The 17,859-nt window shown below is 43.1% G+C and overlaps 1 protein-coding gene across 1 annotated transcript; it reads left to right on the top strand.

Annotated features, from left to right (window-relative positions):
* Positions 1–1,428: 1,428 nt before the first annotated feature.
* LOC123130791 (uncharacterized) lies at positions 1,429–2,672 on the top strand. Its single transcript, XM_044550601.1, has 2 exons — positions 1,429–2,017; positions 2,237–2,672. Exons 1-2 carry the CDS (start codon positions 1,505–1,507, stop codon positions 2,510–2,512), a joined length of 789 nt encoding a protein of 262 aa, XP_044406536.1. The 5' UTR covers positions 1,429–1,504; the 3' UTR covers positions 2,513–2,672.
* The last annotated feature ends 15,187 nt before the right edge of the window (positions 2,673–17,859 follow it).

Raw genomic sequence — 17,859 nt, 5'->3', positions numbered from 1 at the left:
GGCTGAAGCTTCGGCCGGTCCAGTCCACGCGCGCATCCCTCTCTTTTTCTCTCCCCGCTGCCATGGTCAACGCATCGCCCCGCGCCGCAGGCCTCCCAGGCGCGCCGCCGTTCAGCAGATCTGGCCGCCCTCGAGCAGATCCGCGCGGATCCGCGTGCATCGGAGCTCTCCCTACCTCGCCGGACCCGGCCACGCCGGAGCTGCAACCAGCCATGGCAGGACTGCACGGCGCAAATTTGTTGGAACCTCGACGTCACGACGAGACGACGGATGACCATTTTTTTTGCTACAACTGTGTTTTGGTTTTGCTACTACCATAGAGATCTTTTGCTGGAACCGATGGTATTTTTTGCTTCAATCAGAGATGCGCGATAGCTGGGGAGGCTGGTGAATGCTGCAACCGTTGACAGGAAAGCTCCAACCCAAGATTAAAAATGCTTCAACCGTATATACAGAAAGTTGTAAGCGATCAGTGCTATCGAGGAAAGCTACAATCGTCTATATAAAACGCTACAACCTTTGATGAAAAAAGCTTCAACCGGACGATAGAGGAAAGCTTTCACCTAGACGTTGCTCAAAAAGAAAAAAGTTTCAATCGTTTACAGAAATGCTTCCACCATAGAGGGGAAAGGCTTCAACCATTGAGATAAAAGCTACAACCGTGTCAAGTTGTTGCTACTACTGTCTGTGTTTTTCCTACATCCATTCATGCGGCCATGGTGCTTTTTTACGACTGAGGTGTGACCGGCGATGACGAGGACAACATTTTTGTTGCAATATCCTCGTTTTTTGCTACCATTGGCGTTGTGTTTTGCTACATCCGATTAACATTTTTGCTACAATAGTGACGCCGATGGATTTTTTTGCTACAACCGTTGTCTTCATTTGCTACGACTGACACGGGAAAATGCTACCATGGGGCATCTCTGTTTTTTGCTGGAACCAATCATCGGTGAGGCGGAGCTATATCCATGGCACTCCGATGAGCAGCGGGGGCAGCGAGCGGTCGGGGCGAGCTGAGTCCCGGAGCGCGGGGCGGCTCCGACGGGCGGCCGGGGCGGCGAGCGGACTGGACGAGCTGAGTCGCGGAGCTGCATCCATGGCGCTCCGACGGGCGGCCGAGGCGGCGAGCGGTCAGCTCCAACCGGCGGCCGGGGCGGCGAGCGGCCGGGGCGAGCTGAGTGCCGGAGCGGCCGGGGCGAGCTGAGTGCTAGAGCATGGGGCGGCCCCGACGGGCGATCGGCACGGCGAGCGTTCAGGGAGACAAGGACAAGGTAAAAAAAAGCAGAGCTCGGATCCGACGGTGTTGCACAGCAGATCGGGCGGGTGGGAGCAGACCGGCTGAAACATTCGGCCGGTGCGCCGGCGCCTAGCGGTGCCCTCTACATATACTCTGCATCCAAATAGAGCCTAAGAGATAAGGTTTCCGAGGTCCATCGCACAGCCACAACTGCAAGCCGCACCGGGTCCCTCTTCTTCATCGCTTCAGCTGCGCAGACTCCAAATGGCAAAGCTGGGCGGTATCAACACCTCCGCGTGGAGCCTCCGAGGCCCAGCCCTGCAAAAACTCGCCAATCCCAGGAAACCATGCGCCTCCGGCTCACGGCCGAGACCTTTACATCCGCGACGCAGCGACAAGCACGCGGTCTCGGCAGCATCCACCGGCCAAGGCGAGCAGCAACCTGCCCCTGCCGTCGCGTCGCCGCGGGCTCGGCCCGATGCCGACACGTTCAGCGTCGAGTTCCTGACGCGCGACGGCTGCCGGCTGGGCATCTCCCGGTACCCGGACTTCGCTTACAACGCCCATGGCGGCCGCGGCGTGGGAGCCGGGCGTGGCGCGAGCGGCACGGCGGAGGCGGATGGCACGGTGCTCGTCGATTTCGACGTGTCGAGCCTGTACATCCCGGCAATGTCTGGCGCCACCACTAGGTTCCTAGGGCTGCCGCTGCCGCCATTCCTCAAGATCGACATCTTGCCCGAGGCTCTGCGCGGGAGCATTGATCGGACGACTGGTCAGGTAAGCTTTGCACTGCCTCCTCTCTGCACCCTGCCGTCCTGCGCCCATGTGTTGTTACCACTTATCAGCCCAGATAAGAGATTACTTTTTCGGGAGCGACGACCAAGAGATTTTTAGTAGTTTATACGTGTGATCAGAGTATTTGGACCAAGTTCTTGCTTGGCATTTAAATGGTCACAGAAAATGATCATGACCTCTGCATGCGTATGCACGTTTCAGGTCGACCTGAAGTTCAGGTCGAGGTTCTGTTTCTCGGTTGGGAGCATCTACCAAGCTCCGCCGTTGTTCGTCGACACAACACTGACGTCTGAGGAGTCCAGTGGAGCCATAAGACGCGGAACTGGCGAAAGATTGGACGGCGGAGGGAGATGCAAGCTGGTCGGGGTGGCCGTCCTCGACCCCATCGATGATGTATTCATGAACACCTTCCTCAACCTGCCAACCGAGTGCATTGCTTATTTGAACGCTACCATCTCCATCGCCAGCGCCTCCTGATCATGCCTGTTTCGTGGTCTACAAATTTCGTGAAACACCTAAATCACACAAAGGAAGATCCTTGAGTCCTTGTTGCTCGGGGAATAATTAATTGTACGCATAATCTAAGTTCTTGTATATAAATTACCACATGTGTGTAGTAACGGGAACACATTTTGCACATAGTGCCACAGGGGCCAAATATTTTTTAACACAATAAAAGGATCATATTCCCTCAGGTCCTTTTTAGTTCGCATATAAGATTTGACTCAAGTCAAGTCTTGTAAAGTTTGACCAACTTTATAGAAAAAAATACAAACATCCACAATCTGAAATCAATATCAATAGATATGTCATGACTTAAAGTTTCATATTGTATAACTTTAGCATGGCAGATGTTGATATTTTTTCATATAAATACGGTCAAACTTTGTGAAGTTTGACTTCAGAGAATTCTAATATGCAGAGTAAAAAGGACCGGGGGGAGTACAAGATAAATCTTGATGCAAAGCAAATAGACAAGATAAGATTATGCTTTGGTTACGACGAAGTACAAATTTTGCAACTTTTTCTTGAACTAATAATAAAATAGGTATGTGTCAATGATTAATCCGCTCTATTGGGTTACCAAATACTATAAGAGATTAATTGGTATGTACCCTCTCCGTTTCTAAATATAAGTCTTTTTAGACATTTCAAATGGACTACAACATACAAATGTATGTAGACATATTTTAGAGTGTAGATTCACTCATTTTGCTCCGTATGTAGTCACTTGCTTATTAATTTGGTTCTCACGAGTATGCCAATGTTTCTCTTGTCCTTTTTCGAGATTCCAGTTAGAGTTAGGAAAAGGCTGGACTTCTATCGATCCCGATTCTTCGGGCAGAGTGATGAACTAAAGCGAAAATACAGGCTCGCCAAATGGGATATTATTTGTAGACCGAAAGATCAAGGGGGTCAAGGCATTGAAAATCTTGAAGTCAAGAACAGATGTCTTCACAGTAAGTGGCTGTATAAGTTATTTGTAGAGATGGAGGCCACATGGACGCAGATTCTGCGTAGTAAGTATCTTCATTCCAAAACTTTGTCCCAGGTGACAGTGAGGCCGACGGAATCGCCTTTCTAGAAAGGACTGATGAGAGTTAAATCAGTTTTTTCAATAGGACAAAGTTTATAGTCGAAAACGGTACCACCACGAGATTCTGGGAGGATACATGGCTAGGGAAAACGCCCCTCATGCTTCAATATCCATCCTTTTATAGTATTGTTCAACGAAGAGACGCTTGCGTTGCGACAATACTTCAGTCCATCCTTCTCAATATTCAATTCAGGAGAACGCTAGTCGGAACCCGTTGGGAAGCCTGGCTCCATCTTGTGAGTGGACTGATGGAGGTTCAGCTTTCTCAACGGCTCGATCAGTTGTGCTGAAAGCTTACTAGGACTGGAGAGTTTAAGGTTAAATCCATGTACATGGATGTTATCAATTCTAACTCCATTCCTAGTTCCAAACATGTTTGGAAAGTCAAAGTGCCTTTGAAAGTTAAAGTGTTTATGTGGTTTGTACATAAACAAGTCATTTTAACTAAGGACAACCTGGCAAAACGCAACTGGAGAGAACCTATAAGATGTAGTTTTTTTGATCGGGATGAATCCATCAAACACCTCTTTCTTGACTGCCCGTTGGCAAAAAATTTATGGCGGTCGGTACACATAGCCTTTAACATTACTCCTCCGAATTCTGCCAGTACGTTATTTGGGACGTGACTTAACGGGATAGATTCCGAAACAGCGAGACACATTCACGTAGGAGTATGTCCTTAGTCTGGAACTGCAGAAATGATTTGGTCTTTAACAGAACAACAAATATTCATTTTTCGCAGGTTATCTTCCGAGCCACTGCGTTGATCCGTATGTGGTCGCTACTCACTCCGACGGAGGCCAGGGAGCGCTTGATTGCTGGATCTATCCGATGGGAGATGGTAGCACGGGCTATTTTCAATCGGTTTGTATGGCGCTCATGTAATAGGATAGGCAATTAGTTTTCCTATCTTTCTTTTGCCAGTCGGTTGTGGCTTTATGTCTACTTTTTTTCCTACTCTTTGTGAGCATTTTTTTGTCCCTTTGTTGGAGACTTTAAGACCTCTGTTGAACTTATTTGCTTATTAATTAAATTGACCGTATGCATCATTCTAATGCAGAGGCGGGGGTGCTCCCCCTTTTCAAAAAAAATGTAGTCACTTGTTGGAATTTATTGAAAGACTTATATTTGAGAACGGATGGAGTAATAGCTACTGGCCCTGAATTTATTGATGTTTATTGGCTTACCAAATATGTATGACCGGTACCAGGTTTATCATAAAAAATCACGGAGATTATTCTACCAACTAAGACATTGGAAGTAGAGATACCATAGATTAATTTGGTTTTGGGGTTAGAAAAGATTGGTTTCATGGTAACCAGAATGGAATGAAAACCCAGAAAAAATCGATGGAAGATGGGAGGCTCGACAAAAGGGTGATGGGGAGAATACTGAGTAAAAAATGGAACCTTAGGTTTGTACAAAATGTGCTTGGGAGTTGGAAGTAAACTTGTCGAGTTAGGGATGGATGATCTAACAGGGTGTCTAGATGAATCTACTGATTGTGCTAATCAGCTGAAGTTAGGATTTTCAAAGATCTTGGCGAAGCTTAAGATGTCTCTCTCCTTGTCGGGTGGATGCCTATTAGTAGTAGTCTTGGCCGGTTGCCACATTCCCACTGTTTGATCTCATGTCTCATCCGTCACAGACACCTCCGTTTATTGTAGTCATGTTGCTTGTTTCAGGGAAACAAAGGCTAGCAAGATTTTGGAAGTCGATAGATCCAACATAGGCCCCTTGAGACCCACTCATATGGGTCATTTTGCCGAATACTCCCTCCGTCCGGAAATATTGTGGAGAAATGGACATCCATTTCTCCGAAATGAATAGTATAAAACTATCACTTTTTGTGTTATGGTTTCAAAAAACTATCAGATTTTTGTTTGTCGCTGATAATTACCAGAATCATTGTCGGCTGTTTCGAAAAACACAAATTGTCTGTTGCTTAGAAATTAAACCGGTTTATGACAGGTCAGGCCCATACATAAACAAACCGTTTGTTTGACTGTTTAATGATATGCGGGCCTCACGTGTCAGTGTCTCATCTCTATCTCCCCCTCCTCTCTGTCTCCCTTCTCCTCCTCTCTACAGAGCACTGTCACATGGCCATGGCCGCCGCCCACATTGCTGGCGCACGCCACGCCTTATGCCACGTCCGGCTGCCTCCTTCCGCGCACGTGGAGCCCCGCCTCCACTGTTCCTGCTGCCCTCTGCTCCACGGCGATTGCTGGCGAGGAGATTGCCGGCGATGGGCATGGGAGCCGAGCCTGTGGAGCTGCTGCACGGCGTCTGCGGGCGCGGCAGGGCTTCTCGCAGGACCACGCCACCCCGAGGAACGCGGCAGCCCGAGTTCCTGGCCATGGCGGCCCGAACGCAGAGAGTCTGGCGAGGTCGCTGCGTGAGGGCGTGAGCTGCAGGACGACATGGACCCGATTGCTTTCTTTAAAAAAATATAGGGGCCCGATTGCTTTTTTATTTCTGGGCATGGACCTGATTGCTTTTATGCCACGGCAGTTACGCGTGGGCCCAACCTGTCATAATCGCGATCAATTGTAAAACACCCACTCATTTAGGTTTTTTGAAACAGCCGACGCCGATTTTGGTAATTATTAGCGACAAACAAAAATCTGATAGTTTTGTGGTGCCATAACGCGAAAAGTGGTAGTTTATGCTATTCACTCGTTTCTCCGACAGTTTATCCATTTCTCCGACAAGTATTTCCGTACGGAGGGGTAAGATGAAGCAGTATGGGAACATGTAGAAACACATTTCCCCTTGACATTATTCTACATGTAGTAGTAGTACTGGACAAAAATGTTGGAAGGTATAGAGAAGGTTGAAAAACAGATATACAAGTTTTTTAGTGGAAGTATTGGGGGTTTGACTTAAGATATTGAAATAAGTTCATTAATTGATATTTTGCATGTGCCCCTTTTGACAGTATGGTTGTCTTGAAAGTCAGTGTGGATTTTGAATCCACTTAAAGACTAGAAATTAAAAATTATAGGTTTGAAGAAACAAACACCTGGGAAGACAAAAAGTAGAGGGCATCATAGATATTTCCACTTAGTAAAATGGACAAACTTCCTCAAAAAAGACATGGCACTTACATATGTATTATATGGGAAAACGCGCTTTGTCGTGCCGTTTTATTCTTGCCATTGCACATGAATTATTTTCTCATTATATTTGTTAATAATGCCATCTTGCCACTTAATAGACCAATGAATGAAAACACAATCCACGATATACCAATAAGTTAGTATATCTAAGGAACAATGTCAGTCTAGTGTCACATAGCAAAATTTATTTCATACATAACAAAAGATGCAACATAATAAATTGGAGAAAATAAATAATTTTCACGCACTTGCTATTTATTGACAGGAAAAAGAATGCAACAAAACTATCCTAAGTACAACAAATCTATCCTAGCATGTGGCATACATACTATGCTCTGCATACTTTGTGGAGAACCTACGACGTATGCAATGACTAAACATATAACCATTTGATATTCAATATAAGGTACCATTGCTGCTCCCACCCATCTTGACACCTAAAAAACAACGTAGGAAGAGGTCATATGAATTAAATTTACCAAAGTTTGAAACTCAAGGCTGAAAATATGAGACAAATAAGCAGTTCAAAAGGCCCTACTAGTAAATCCAAAATAAGAATCATATACCACGGACTTTATAAGGACAGATACTGTAAAATTCCTTCCTTCTCAACTAACATTGAAATAAAAGAATAATGTCGAAATAAAGTTATCAATCGATGTGAGGACACTGAATTCCCACTTCAACACTTTGCTCAAAATATCCAAGACAATGATTCTTCACAATCAAGTCAAAAGAACTGGCCCCTAGGTCTTCTACCGCGGGCGATGGGTTTTAGCCCTCATGCTATAAGAAAATGGACGTGTGAGATTGCCTGGGAAGGAAGCAAGGGACGACCTAGATTCTAATAGCATCTCCAGCCGTTGCCCCCCCAGGAGGCGCTAAAAATCGCCGCCTGGGCGCGTACCAGCGCTAACCGCGTGCTGGGGGCGTGATGCTCCCAGTCGCCGCACCCATGTTTTTTTAAAAACAAAATCCGGCCCCACATTCGCACAAACAAGGCGTAAATTCAACCAAACTTCGGCGAGTTCATAACATATATAAAATATTTTAGAAAAGAAGAAAAAAACACTACTAGACCCGTCGTCGCCCTCGCCGTTCCTCACCGCCCGCCGCCCTTGAAGCTCTACATGCCGAGGAGCCTGTAGAACTGCGTGTAGTCGCTGCCGCCGTCGTCGTCGCCTCCTCCGCGGCCGCCGTCCCTGCTGCTCCCCTACCCAAGGTCGTCGACGCGCGGCGGGTTGGACGGTCCGGGGGCGTCCTCGTCCTCGTCGCTGTCTGATACGTCCATTTTGCATCATGCTTTTATATCAATATTTATTGCATTATGAGCTGTCATTACACATTATGTCACAATACTTATGCCTATTCTCTCTTATTTTACAAGGTTTACATAAAGAAGGGAGAATGCCCGCAGCTGGGATTCTGGCTGGAAAAGGAGCAAATATTAGAGACCTATTCTGCATAGCTCCAAAAGTCCTGAAACTTCACGGATGATGTTTTTCAAATATATAAAAAAACATTGAGCGCAAGAACTTCACCAGGGAGGCCACACCCTGCCCACGAGGGTGGGGGCGCGCCCTACCCCCTGGGCGCGCCCCCTACCTCGTGGGCCCCCTGGTGGCTCTTCGCTGACCATCTTCTGCTATATGGACTCTTTCGATGGGAAAAAATTATAAGCCATCTTCTCGGACGAAACTCCGCCGCCACGAGGCGGAACCTTGGCGGAACCAATCTAGGGTTCTGGCGGGGCTGTTCTCCCGGGGAAACTCCCCTCCCGGAGGGGGAAATCATCACCTTCGTCATCACCAACGCTCCTTTCATAGGGAGAGGGTAATCTCCATCAACATCTTCATCAGCACCATCTCATCTCAAAACCCTAGTTCATCTTTTGTATCCAATTCTTGTCTCCAAGTCCGGATTGCTGCTCGTAGGTTGCTAGTAGTGTTAATTACTCCTTGTAGTTGATGCTAGTTGGTTTAATTGGTGGAAGATCATATGTTCAGATCCTATATGCATATTAATACCCCTCTGATTATGAACATGTTTATGCTTTGTGAGTAGTTACTTTTGTTCCTGAGGACATGGGAGAAGTCTTGCTATTAGTAGTCATGTGAATTTGGTATTCGTTCGATATTTTGATGAGATGTATGTTGTCTCTCCTCTAGTGGTGTTATGTGAACGTCGACTACATGACACTTCACCATTGTTTGGGCCTAAAGGAAGGATTGGGTAGTAATAAGTAGATGATGGGTTGCTAGAGTGACAGAATCTTAAACTCTAGTTTATGCGTTGCTTCCTAAGGGTCTGATTTGGATTTTGGATCCATATGTTTCATGCTATGGTTAGGTTTACCTTAATACTTTTGTTGTATTTGCGGATTCTTGCAATAGAGGTTAATCATAAGTGGGATGTTTGTCCAAGTAAGGGCAGCACCCAAGCACTGGTCCACCCACATACCAAATTATCAAAGTACCGAACGCGAATCATATGAATGCGATGAAAACTAGTCTGGCGATATTCCCATGTGTCCGGGAGCGCTTTGCATCATATAAGAGTTTGTCCAGGCTTGTCCTTTGCTACAAAAAAGATTGGGCCACCTTGCTACACCTTATTTACTTTTGTTACTTGTTGCTTGTTACAATTATCTTATCACAAAACTATCTGTTACTACTTATTTCAGTACTTGCAGAGAATACCTTGCTGGAAACCGCTTATCATTTCCTTCTGCTCCTCATTGGGTTCAACACTCTTACTTATCGAAAGGACTATGATAGATCCCCTATACTTGTGGGTCATCAAGACTCTTTTCTGGCGCCGTTGCCGGGGAGTGAAGCGCCTTTGGTAGGTGGAATTTGGTAAGGAAAAATTTATATAGTGAGCTGAAATTTACTGTCACTTGTTACTATGGAAAGTAATCCTCTGAGGGGCTTGTTCGGGGTATCTTCACCCCGACCAGTCGAGCAAAGATTTGCTCCTCAACCTACTGAACCTATTGAAAATGAAAATGCTTGCTTTGAAATTCCTTTGGGCATGGTAGAAAAACTGCTAGCTAATCCTTTTTTGGGAGATGGAACAAAACATCCTGATGAGCATCTAATATATGTGGATGAAGTTTGTGGATTATTTAAGCTCGCAGGTGTACCCGGAGATGTTATTAAGAAGAAGGTCTTCCCTTTATCTTTGAGGGGAGATGCATCGACATGGTATAGGCTATGTGATGATATGGAGTCTTGGAACTACAAACGGTTGAAATTGGAATTTCATCAAAAGTTTTATCCTATGCATCTTGTTCATCGTGATCGCAATTACATATATAATTTTTGGCCTCGCGAAGGAGAAAGCATCGCTCAAGCTTGGGGGAGGCTTAAATCAGTGTTATATTCATGCCCCAATCATGAGCTCTCAAGAGAAATGATTATTCAAAATTTGTATGCTCGGCTTTCTGATAACAATCGCACCATGCTTGATACTTCTTGTGCTGGCTCTTTTCTGATGAAGACTATTGAATTCAAATGGGATTTATTGGAAAGAATTAAACGCAACTCCGAAGATTGGTACCTCGACAATGGTAAGGAGTCAGGTATGACACCTACTTTTGATTGTGTTAAATCTTTTATGGATACCGATATTTCCATAAATTTAGCACCAAATATGGACTTGACTCTGAGATAGTAGCTTCTTTCTGTGAATCTTTTGTTGCTTATGTTGATCTCCCCAAGGATAAGTGGTTTAAATATCATCCTCCCATAAAAGTAAAAGTAGTTGCACCTATTAAAGTTGAAGAAAAGACAATTACTTATAATGATCCTATTGTTCCTACTTCTTATGTTGAGAAACCGCCTTTCCCTGTTAGGATAAAGGATCATGCTAAAGCTTCAACTGTGGTTTGTAAAAGCAATATTAAAACATATACACCTCCTGAGCAAGTTAAAGTTGAACCTAATATTGCTATTGTTAAAGATCTCTTGTCTGATAATATAGATGGGCATGTTATTTATTTCTGTAATGAAACTGCTAGAATTGCTAAACCCCGTGATACAGATAAACCTAGACCTGTGGTAGGTATGCCTGTTATTTCTGTTAAAATAGGATATCGTTGTTATCATGGCTTATGTCTTTGATGATGATTGTGCAGAAGCATTTTAAATACTTAAGAAAGCATTAGTCTCTGCACCTATTTTTCAGCCACCTGATTGGAATTTACCCTTTGAAATTATGTGTGATGCTAGCGATTATGCTGTAGGTGCTGTTTTAGAGCAAAGAGTTGATAAGAAATTAAATGTTATTCAATATGCTAGTAAAACTCTAAACAATGCTCAAAGAAATTATGCTACCACTGAAAAAGAATTCTTAGCAGTTGTATTTGCCTATGATAAGTTTAGACCTTATATTGTTGATTCTAAAGTAACTATTCACACTAATCATGCTGCTGTTAAATATCTTATGGGAAAGAAAGATGCTAAACCTAGACTTATTAGATGGGTTCTCTTGCTTCAAGAATTTGATTTACATATTGTTGATAGAAAAGGAGCCGAGAACCCCGTTGCAGACAACTTGTCTAGGTTAGAAAATGTGCTTGATGACCCACTATCTATTGATGATAGCTTTCCTGATGAGCAATTAAATGTCATAAATGCTTCGCATACTGCTCCATGGTATGCTGATTATGCTAATTACATTGTTGCTAAGTTTATACCACCTAGTTTCACATACTAGCAAAAGAAAAAGTTCTTCTATGATTTGAGACATTACTTTTGGGATGACCCACATCTTTATAAAGAAGGAGTAGATGGTGTTATTAGACGTTGTGTACCCGAGCATGAACAGGAACATATCCTACGCAAGTGTCACTCTAAAGCTTATGGAGGGCACCATGCTGGAGATAGAACTGCACATAAGGTACTACGATCTGGTTTTTATTGGCCTACTCTCTTCAAAGATGCCCGTAAGTTTGTCTTATCTTGTGATGAATGTCAAAGAATTGGTAATATTAGTAGACGTCAAGAAATGCCTATGAATTATTCACTTGTTATTGAACCATTCGATGTTTGGGGATTTGACTATATGGGACCTTTTCCTTCCTCTAATGGTTATACACATATTTTAGTTGCTGTTGATTATGTTACTAAGTGGGTAGAAGCTATTCCAACTAGTAGTGCTGATCATCACAGTTCTATTAAAATGCTTAAAGAAGTTATTTTTCCAAGGTTTGGAGTCCCTAGATATTTAATGACTGATGGTGGTTCACATTTTATTCATGGTGCCTTCCGTAAAATGCTTGCTAAATATGACGTCAATCATATAATTTTTGGGGAACATAGTAATTTCAAAAAAAATCCTACGCACACGCAAGATCATGGTGATGCATAGCAACGAGAGGGGAGAGTGTTGTCTACGTACCCTCTAGACCGTAAACGGAAGCGTTATATCAACGCGGTTGATGTAGTCGTACGTCTTCACGATCCGACCGATCCAAGCACAGAAAGCACGGCACCTCTGAGTTCTGCACACGTTCGGCTCGGTGACGTCCTCACCTTCTCGATCCAGCAAGAGGGGCAAAGTAGTAGATGAGTTCCGGCAGCACGACGGCATGGTGACGGTGTTGGTGAAGAACAATTTTTGCAGGGCTTTGCCTAAGCACTACAAAAACTATGACGGGGGATAAACTAGAGGAGACGGGGTTTCCAGCACACGGCTTGGTGTTTCTTGATGTGTCTTTGGTGCTAGCCCTACCCCTCTATTTATATGTTGAGCTCTGGGGTCGAAACTTGGAGTAAAAGCCTCCTCAAAGTCGGTTTCAGCCGAAAGGCAAGAGTCCTTCTCGGACTCCAGGGCTAGACGCCAGGGTTCCCGGCGTCTACCCCCTAGACGCCAGGGTTCCTGGCGTCTAGCCTCTGGTCTCTGCAAAACTTCCTTTTGCACTTTCCAAAAGCGTCATGGGCTTTCCCCTTTGGCCCAGATAAAGTGTTCTCGTGCCCAAACATTTCGGGAAACATCCAGAACCCCTTCTGGTGAATTCCGCAACCCTTCTGGAGATCAAACACTACTATCCACATATCAATCTTTACTTCTGGACCATTCCGGAGTTCCTCTTCATATCTGTGATCTCATCCAAAACTCCGAACAACATTCGGTCACCAACATACATAACTCACATAGTACTATATCGCCAACGAACGTCAAGCGTGCGGACCCTACGGGTTCGAGAACTATGTAGACATGACCGAGACACCTCTCTGGTCAATAACCAATAGCGGTACCTGGATGCCCATATTGGCTCCTACATATTCTACGAAGATCTTTATTGGTCAGACCGCATAACAACATATGTTCTTCCCTTTATCATCGGTATGTTACTTGCCTGAGATTTGATCGTCGGTATCTCAATACCTAGTTCAATCTCATTACCGGCAAGTCTCTTTACTCGTTCCGTAATACATCATCCCGCAACTAACTCATTAGTTGCAATGCTTGCAAGGCTTATAATGATGTGCATTACCGAGTGGGCCCAGAGATACCTCTCCGACAATCGGAGTGACAAATCCTAATCTCGAAATACGCCAACCCAACAAGTACCTTTGGAGACACCTGTAGAGCACCTTTATAATCACCCAGTTACGTTGTGACATTTGGTGGCACACAAAGTGTTCCTCCGGTAAACGGGAGTTGCATAATCTCATAGTCATAGGCTCATGTATAAGTCACGAAGAAAGCAATAGCAACAAAACTAAACGATCAAGTGCTAAGCTAACGAAATGGGTCAAGTCAATCACATCATTCTCCTAATGATGTGATCTCGTTAATCAAATGACAACTCATGTCTATGGTTAGGAAACTTAACCATCTTTGATCAACGAGCTAGTCAAGTAGAGGCATACTAGTGACACTCTGTTTGTCTATGTATTCACACATGTATTATGTTTCCGGTTAATACAATTCTAGCATGAATAATAAACATTTATCATGAAATAAGGAAAATAAATAATAACTTTATTATTGCCTCTAGGGCATATTTCCTTCAGTCTCCCACTTGCACTAGAGTCAATAATCTAGATCACATCGCCATGTGATTTAACATCAATAGTTCACATCACCATGTGATTAACACCCATAGTTCACATCGTCATGTGACCAACACCCAAAGGGTTTACTAGAGTCAATAATCTAGTTCACATCGCTATGTGATTAACACCAAAAGAGTACTAAGGTGTGATCATGTTTTGCTTATGAGAGAAGTTTAGTCAACGGGTCTACAACATTCAGATCCGTATGTATTTTGCAAATTCTATGTCAACAATGCTCTGCACGGAGCTACTCTAGCTAATTGCTCCCACTTTCAATATGTATCCAGATTGAGACTTAGAGTCATCTGGATCGGTGTCAAAACTTGCATTGTCGTAACCCTTTACGACGAACCTTTTGTCACCTCCATAATCGAGAAACATATCCTTACTCCAGTAAGGATAATTTTGACCAATGTCCAGTGATCCACTCCTAGATCACTATTGCACTCCCTTGCCAAACTCAGGGCAGGGTATACAATAGGTCTGGTACACAGCATGACATACTTTATAGAACCTATGGCTGAGGCATAGGGAATGATTTTCATTCTCTTTCTATCTTCTGCCGTGGTCGGGCTTTGAGTCTTACTCAATTTCACACCTTGTAACACAGGCAAGAACTCTTTCTTTGAGTGTTCCATTTTGAACTATTTCAAAATCTTGTCAAGGTATGTACTCATTGAAAAACTTATCAAGCGTCTTGATCTATCTCTACAGATCTTGATGCTCAATATGTAAGCAGCTTCATCGAGGTCTTTCTTTGAAAAACTCCTTTCAAATATTTCTTTATGCTTTGCAGAATAATTCTACATTATCTCCGATCAACAATATGTCATTCACATATAGTTATCAGAAATGTTGTAGTGCTCCCACTCACTTTCTTGTAAATACAGGCTTCACCGCAAGTCTGTATAAAACTATATGCTTTGATCAACTTATCAAAGCGTATATTCCAACTCCGAGATGCTTGCACCAGTCCATAGATGGATCGCTGGAGCTTGCATATTTTGTTAGCACCTTTAGGATTGACAAAACTTTCTTGCTGCATCATATACAACTCTTCTTTAATAAATCCATTAAGGAATGCAGTTTTGTTTATCCATTTGCCAGATTTCATAAAATGTGGCAATTGCTAACATGATTCAGACAGACTTAAGCATAGATACGAGTGAGAAACTCTCATCGTAGTCAACACCTTGAACTTGTCGAAAACCTTTTGCGACAATTCCTAGCTTTGTAGATAGTAACACCACTATCAGCGTCCGTCTTCCTCTTGAAGATCCATTTAATCTCAATGGCTCGCCGATCAATGGGCAAGTCAATCAAAGTCCATACTTTGTTCTCATACATGGATCTCATCTCAGATTTCATGGCCTCAAGCCATTTCGCAGAATCTGGGCTCATCATCGCTTCCTCATAGTTCGTAGGTTCGTCATGGTCAAGTAACATTACCTCCAGAACAGGATTACCGTACCACTCTGGTGCGGATCTCACTCTGGTTTATCTATGAGGTTTCGGTAGTAACTTGATCTGAAGTTACATGATCTTCATCATTAGCTTCCCCACTAATTGGTGTAGTAGTCATAGGAACAGATTTCTGTGATGAACTACTTTCCAATAAGGGAGCAAGTATAGTTACCTCATCAAGTTCTACTTTCCTCCCACTCACTTCTTTCGAGAGAAACTCCTTCTCTAGAAAGACTCCGAATTTAGCAACAAAAGTCTTGCCTTCGGATCTGTGATAGTAGATGTACCCAACAGTCTCCTTTGGGTATCCTATGAAGACACATTTCTCCGATTTGGGTTTGAGCTTATCAGGATGAAACTTTTTCATATAAGCATCGCAGCCCCAAACTTTAAGAAACGACAGCTTAGGTTTCTTGCCAAACCATAGTCCATACGGTGTCGTCTCAACGGATTTAGATGGTGCCCTATTTAACGTGAATGCAGCTGTCTCTAATGCATAACCCCAAAACGATAGTGGTAGATCGGTAAGAGACATCATAGATCGCACCATATCTAATAAAGTACGGTTATGACGTTCAGACACACCATTACACTATGGTGTTCCAGGTGGCGTGAGTAGTGAAACTATTTCACATTGTTTTAACTGAAGGCCAAACTCGTAACTCAAATATTTTACTTCTGTGATCATATCGTAGAAACTTGTATTTTTGTTACGATGATTCTCCACTTCACTCTGAAATTCTTTGAACTTTTCAAATGTGTCAGACTTGTGTTTCATCAAGTAAATATACTCATATCTGCTCAAATCATCTGTGAAGATCAGAAAATAATGATACCTGCCGTGAGCCTCAATATTCATCGGACCACATACATCAGTATGTATGATTTCCAACAAATCTTTGCTCGCTCCATTGTTCCGGAGAACGGAGTCTTAGTCATCTTGCCCATGAGGCATGGTTTGCAAGCATCAATTGATTCATAATCAAGTGATTCCAAAAATCCATCAGCATGGAGTTTCTTCATGCGATTTACACCAATATGACCTAAACGGCAGTTCCACAAACAAGTTGCACTATCATTATTAACTTTGCATCTTTTGGCTTTGATTTTATGAATATGTGTATCATTACGATCGAGATCCAACAAACCATTTTCGTTGGTGTGTATGACCATAGAAGGTTTTATTCATGTAAACAGAACAACAATTGTTCTCTAACTTAAATGAATAACCATATTGCAATAAACATGATCAAATCATATTCATGTTCAACGCAAACACCAAATAACACTTATTTAGGTTCAACACTAATCCCAAAAGTATAGGGAGTGTGCGATGATTATCATATCAATCTTGGAACCACTTCCAACACACATCGTCACTTCACCCTTAACTAGTCTCTGTTCATTCTGCAACTCCCATTTCGAGTTACTACTCTTAGCAATTGAACTAGTATCAAATACCGAGGGGTTGCTACGAACACTAGTAAAATACACATCAATAATCTGTATATCAAATATACTTTTGTTCACTTTGCCATCCTTCTTATCCGCCAAATACTTGGGGCAGTTCCGCTTCCAGTGACCAGTTCCTTTGCAGTAGAAGCACTTAGTCTCAGGCTTAGGACCAGACTTGGGCTTCTTCACTTGAGCAGCAACTTGCCTGTCGTTCTTCTTGAAGTTCCCTTTCTTTCCCTTTGCCCTTTTCTTGAAACTAGTGGTCTTGTTAATCATCAACACTTGATGTTCTTTCTTGATTTCTGCCTTCATCGATTTCATCATCATGAAAAGCTCGGGAATCGTTTTCATCATCCCTTGCATACCATAGTTCATCATGAAGTTCTACTAACTTGGTGATGGTGACTAGAGAATTCTGTCAATCACTATTTTATCTGGAAGATTAACTCCCACTTGATTCAAGCGATTGTAGTACCCAGACAATCTGAACACATGCTCACTGCTTGAGCTATTCTCCTCCATCTTTTAGCTATAGAACTTGTTGGAGACTTCATATCTCTCAACTCGGGTATTTGCTTGAAAGATTAACTTCAACTCCTAGAACATCCATATGATCCATGACGTTCAAAACGTCTTTGAAGTCCTGATTCTAAGCTGTTAAGCATGGTGCACTAAACTATCAAGTAGTCGTCATATTGAGCTAGCCAAACGTTCATGACGTCTGCATCTGCTCCTGCAATAGGTCTGTCACTTTAGCGGTGCATTAAGGACATAATTCTTCTGTGCAGCAATGATGATAAACCTCAGATCACGGATCCAATCCGCATCATTGCTACTAACATCTTTCAACTTAGTTTTCTCTAGGAACATATGAAAAATAAAACAAGGAGCTAAACGCTAGCTATTGATCTACAACATAGATATGCTAATACTACCAGGACTAAGTTCATGATAAATTAAAGTTCAATTAATCATATTACTTAAGAACTCCCACTTAGATAGACATCCCTCTAATCATCTAAGTGATCACGTGATCCAAATCAACTAAACCATAACCGATCATCACATGAAATGGAATATCTTTCAATGGTGAACATCATTATGTTGATCATATCTACT

This window comes from Triticum aestivum, chromosome 6A, assembly GCF_018294505.1.
Source record: "Triticum aestivum cultivar Chinese Spring chromosome 6A, IWGSC CS RefSeq v2.1, whole genome shotgun sequence".
NCBI classification, from domain to species: domain Eukaryota; kingdom Viridiplantae; phylum Streptophyta; class Magnoliopsida; order Poales; family Poaceae; genus Triticum; species Triticum aestivum.
Note: the sequence above shows the minus strand (reverse complement) of the source record. Positions and strands in the feature narration are given on the sequence as shown.

Coding starts and splice junctions, on each gene's coding strand:
- LOC123130791 (XM_044550601.1), top strand. CDS start 1,505: ATGGCAAAGCTGGGCGGTATCAACACCTCCGCGTGGAGCCTCCGAGGC. Junction 2,018..2,236: donor TTGATCGGACGACTGGTCAG/GTAAGCTTTGCA, acceptor TGCACGTTTCAG/GTCGACCTGAAGTTCAGGTC.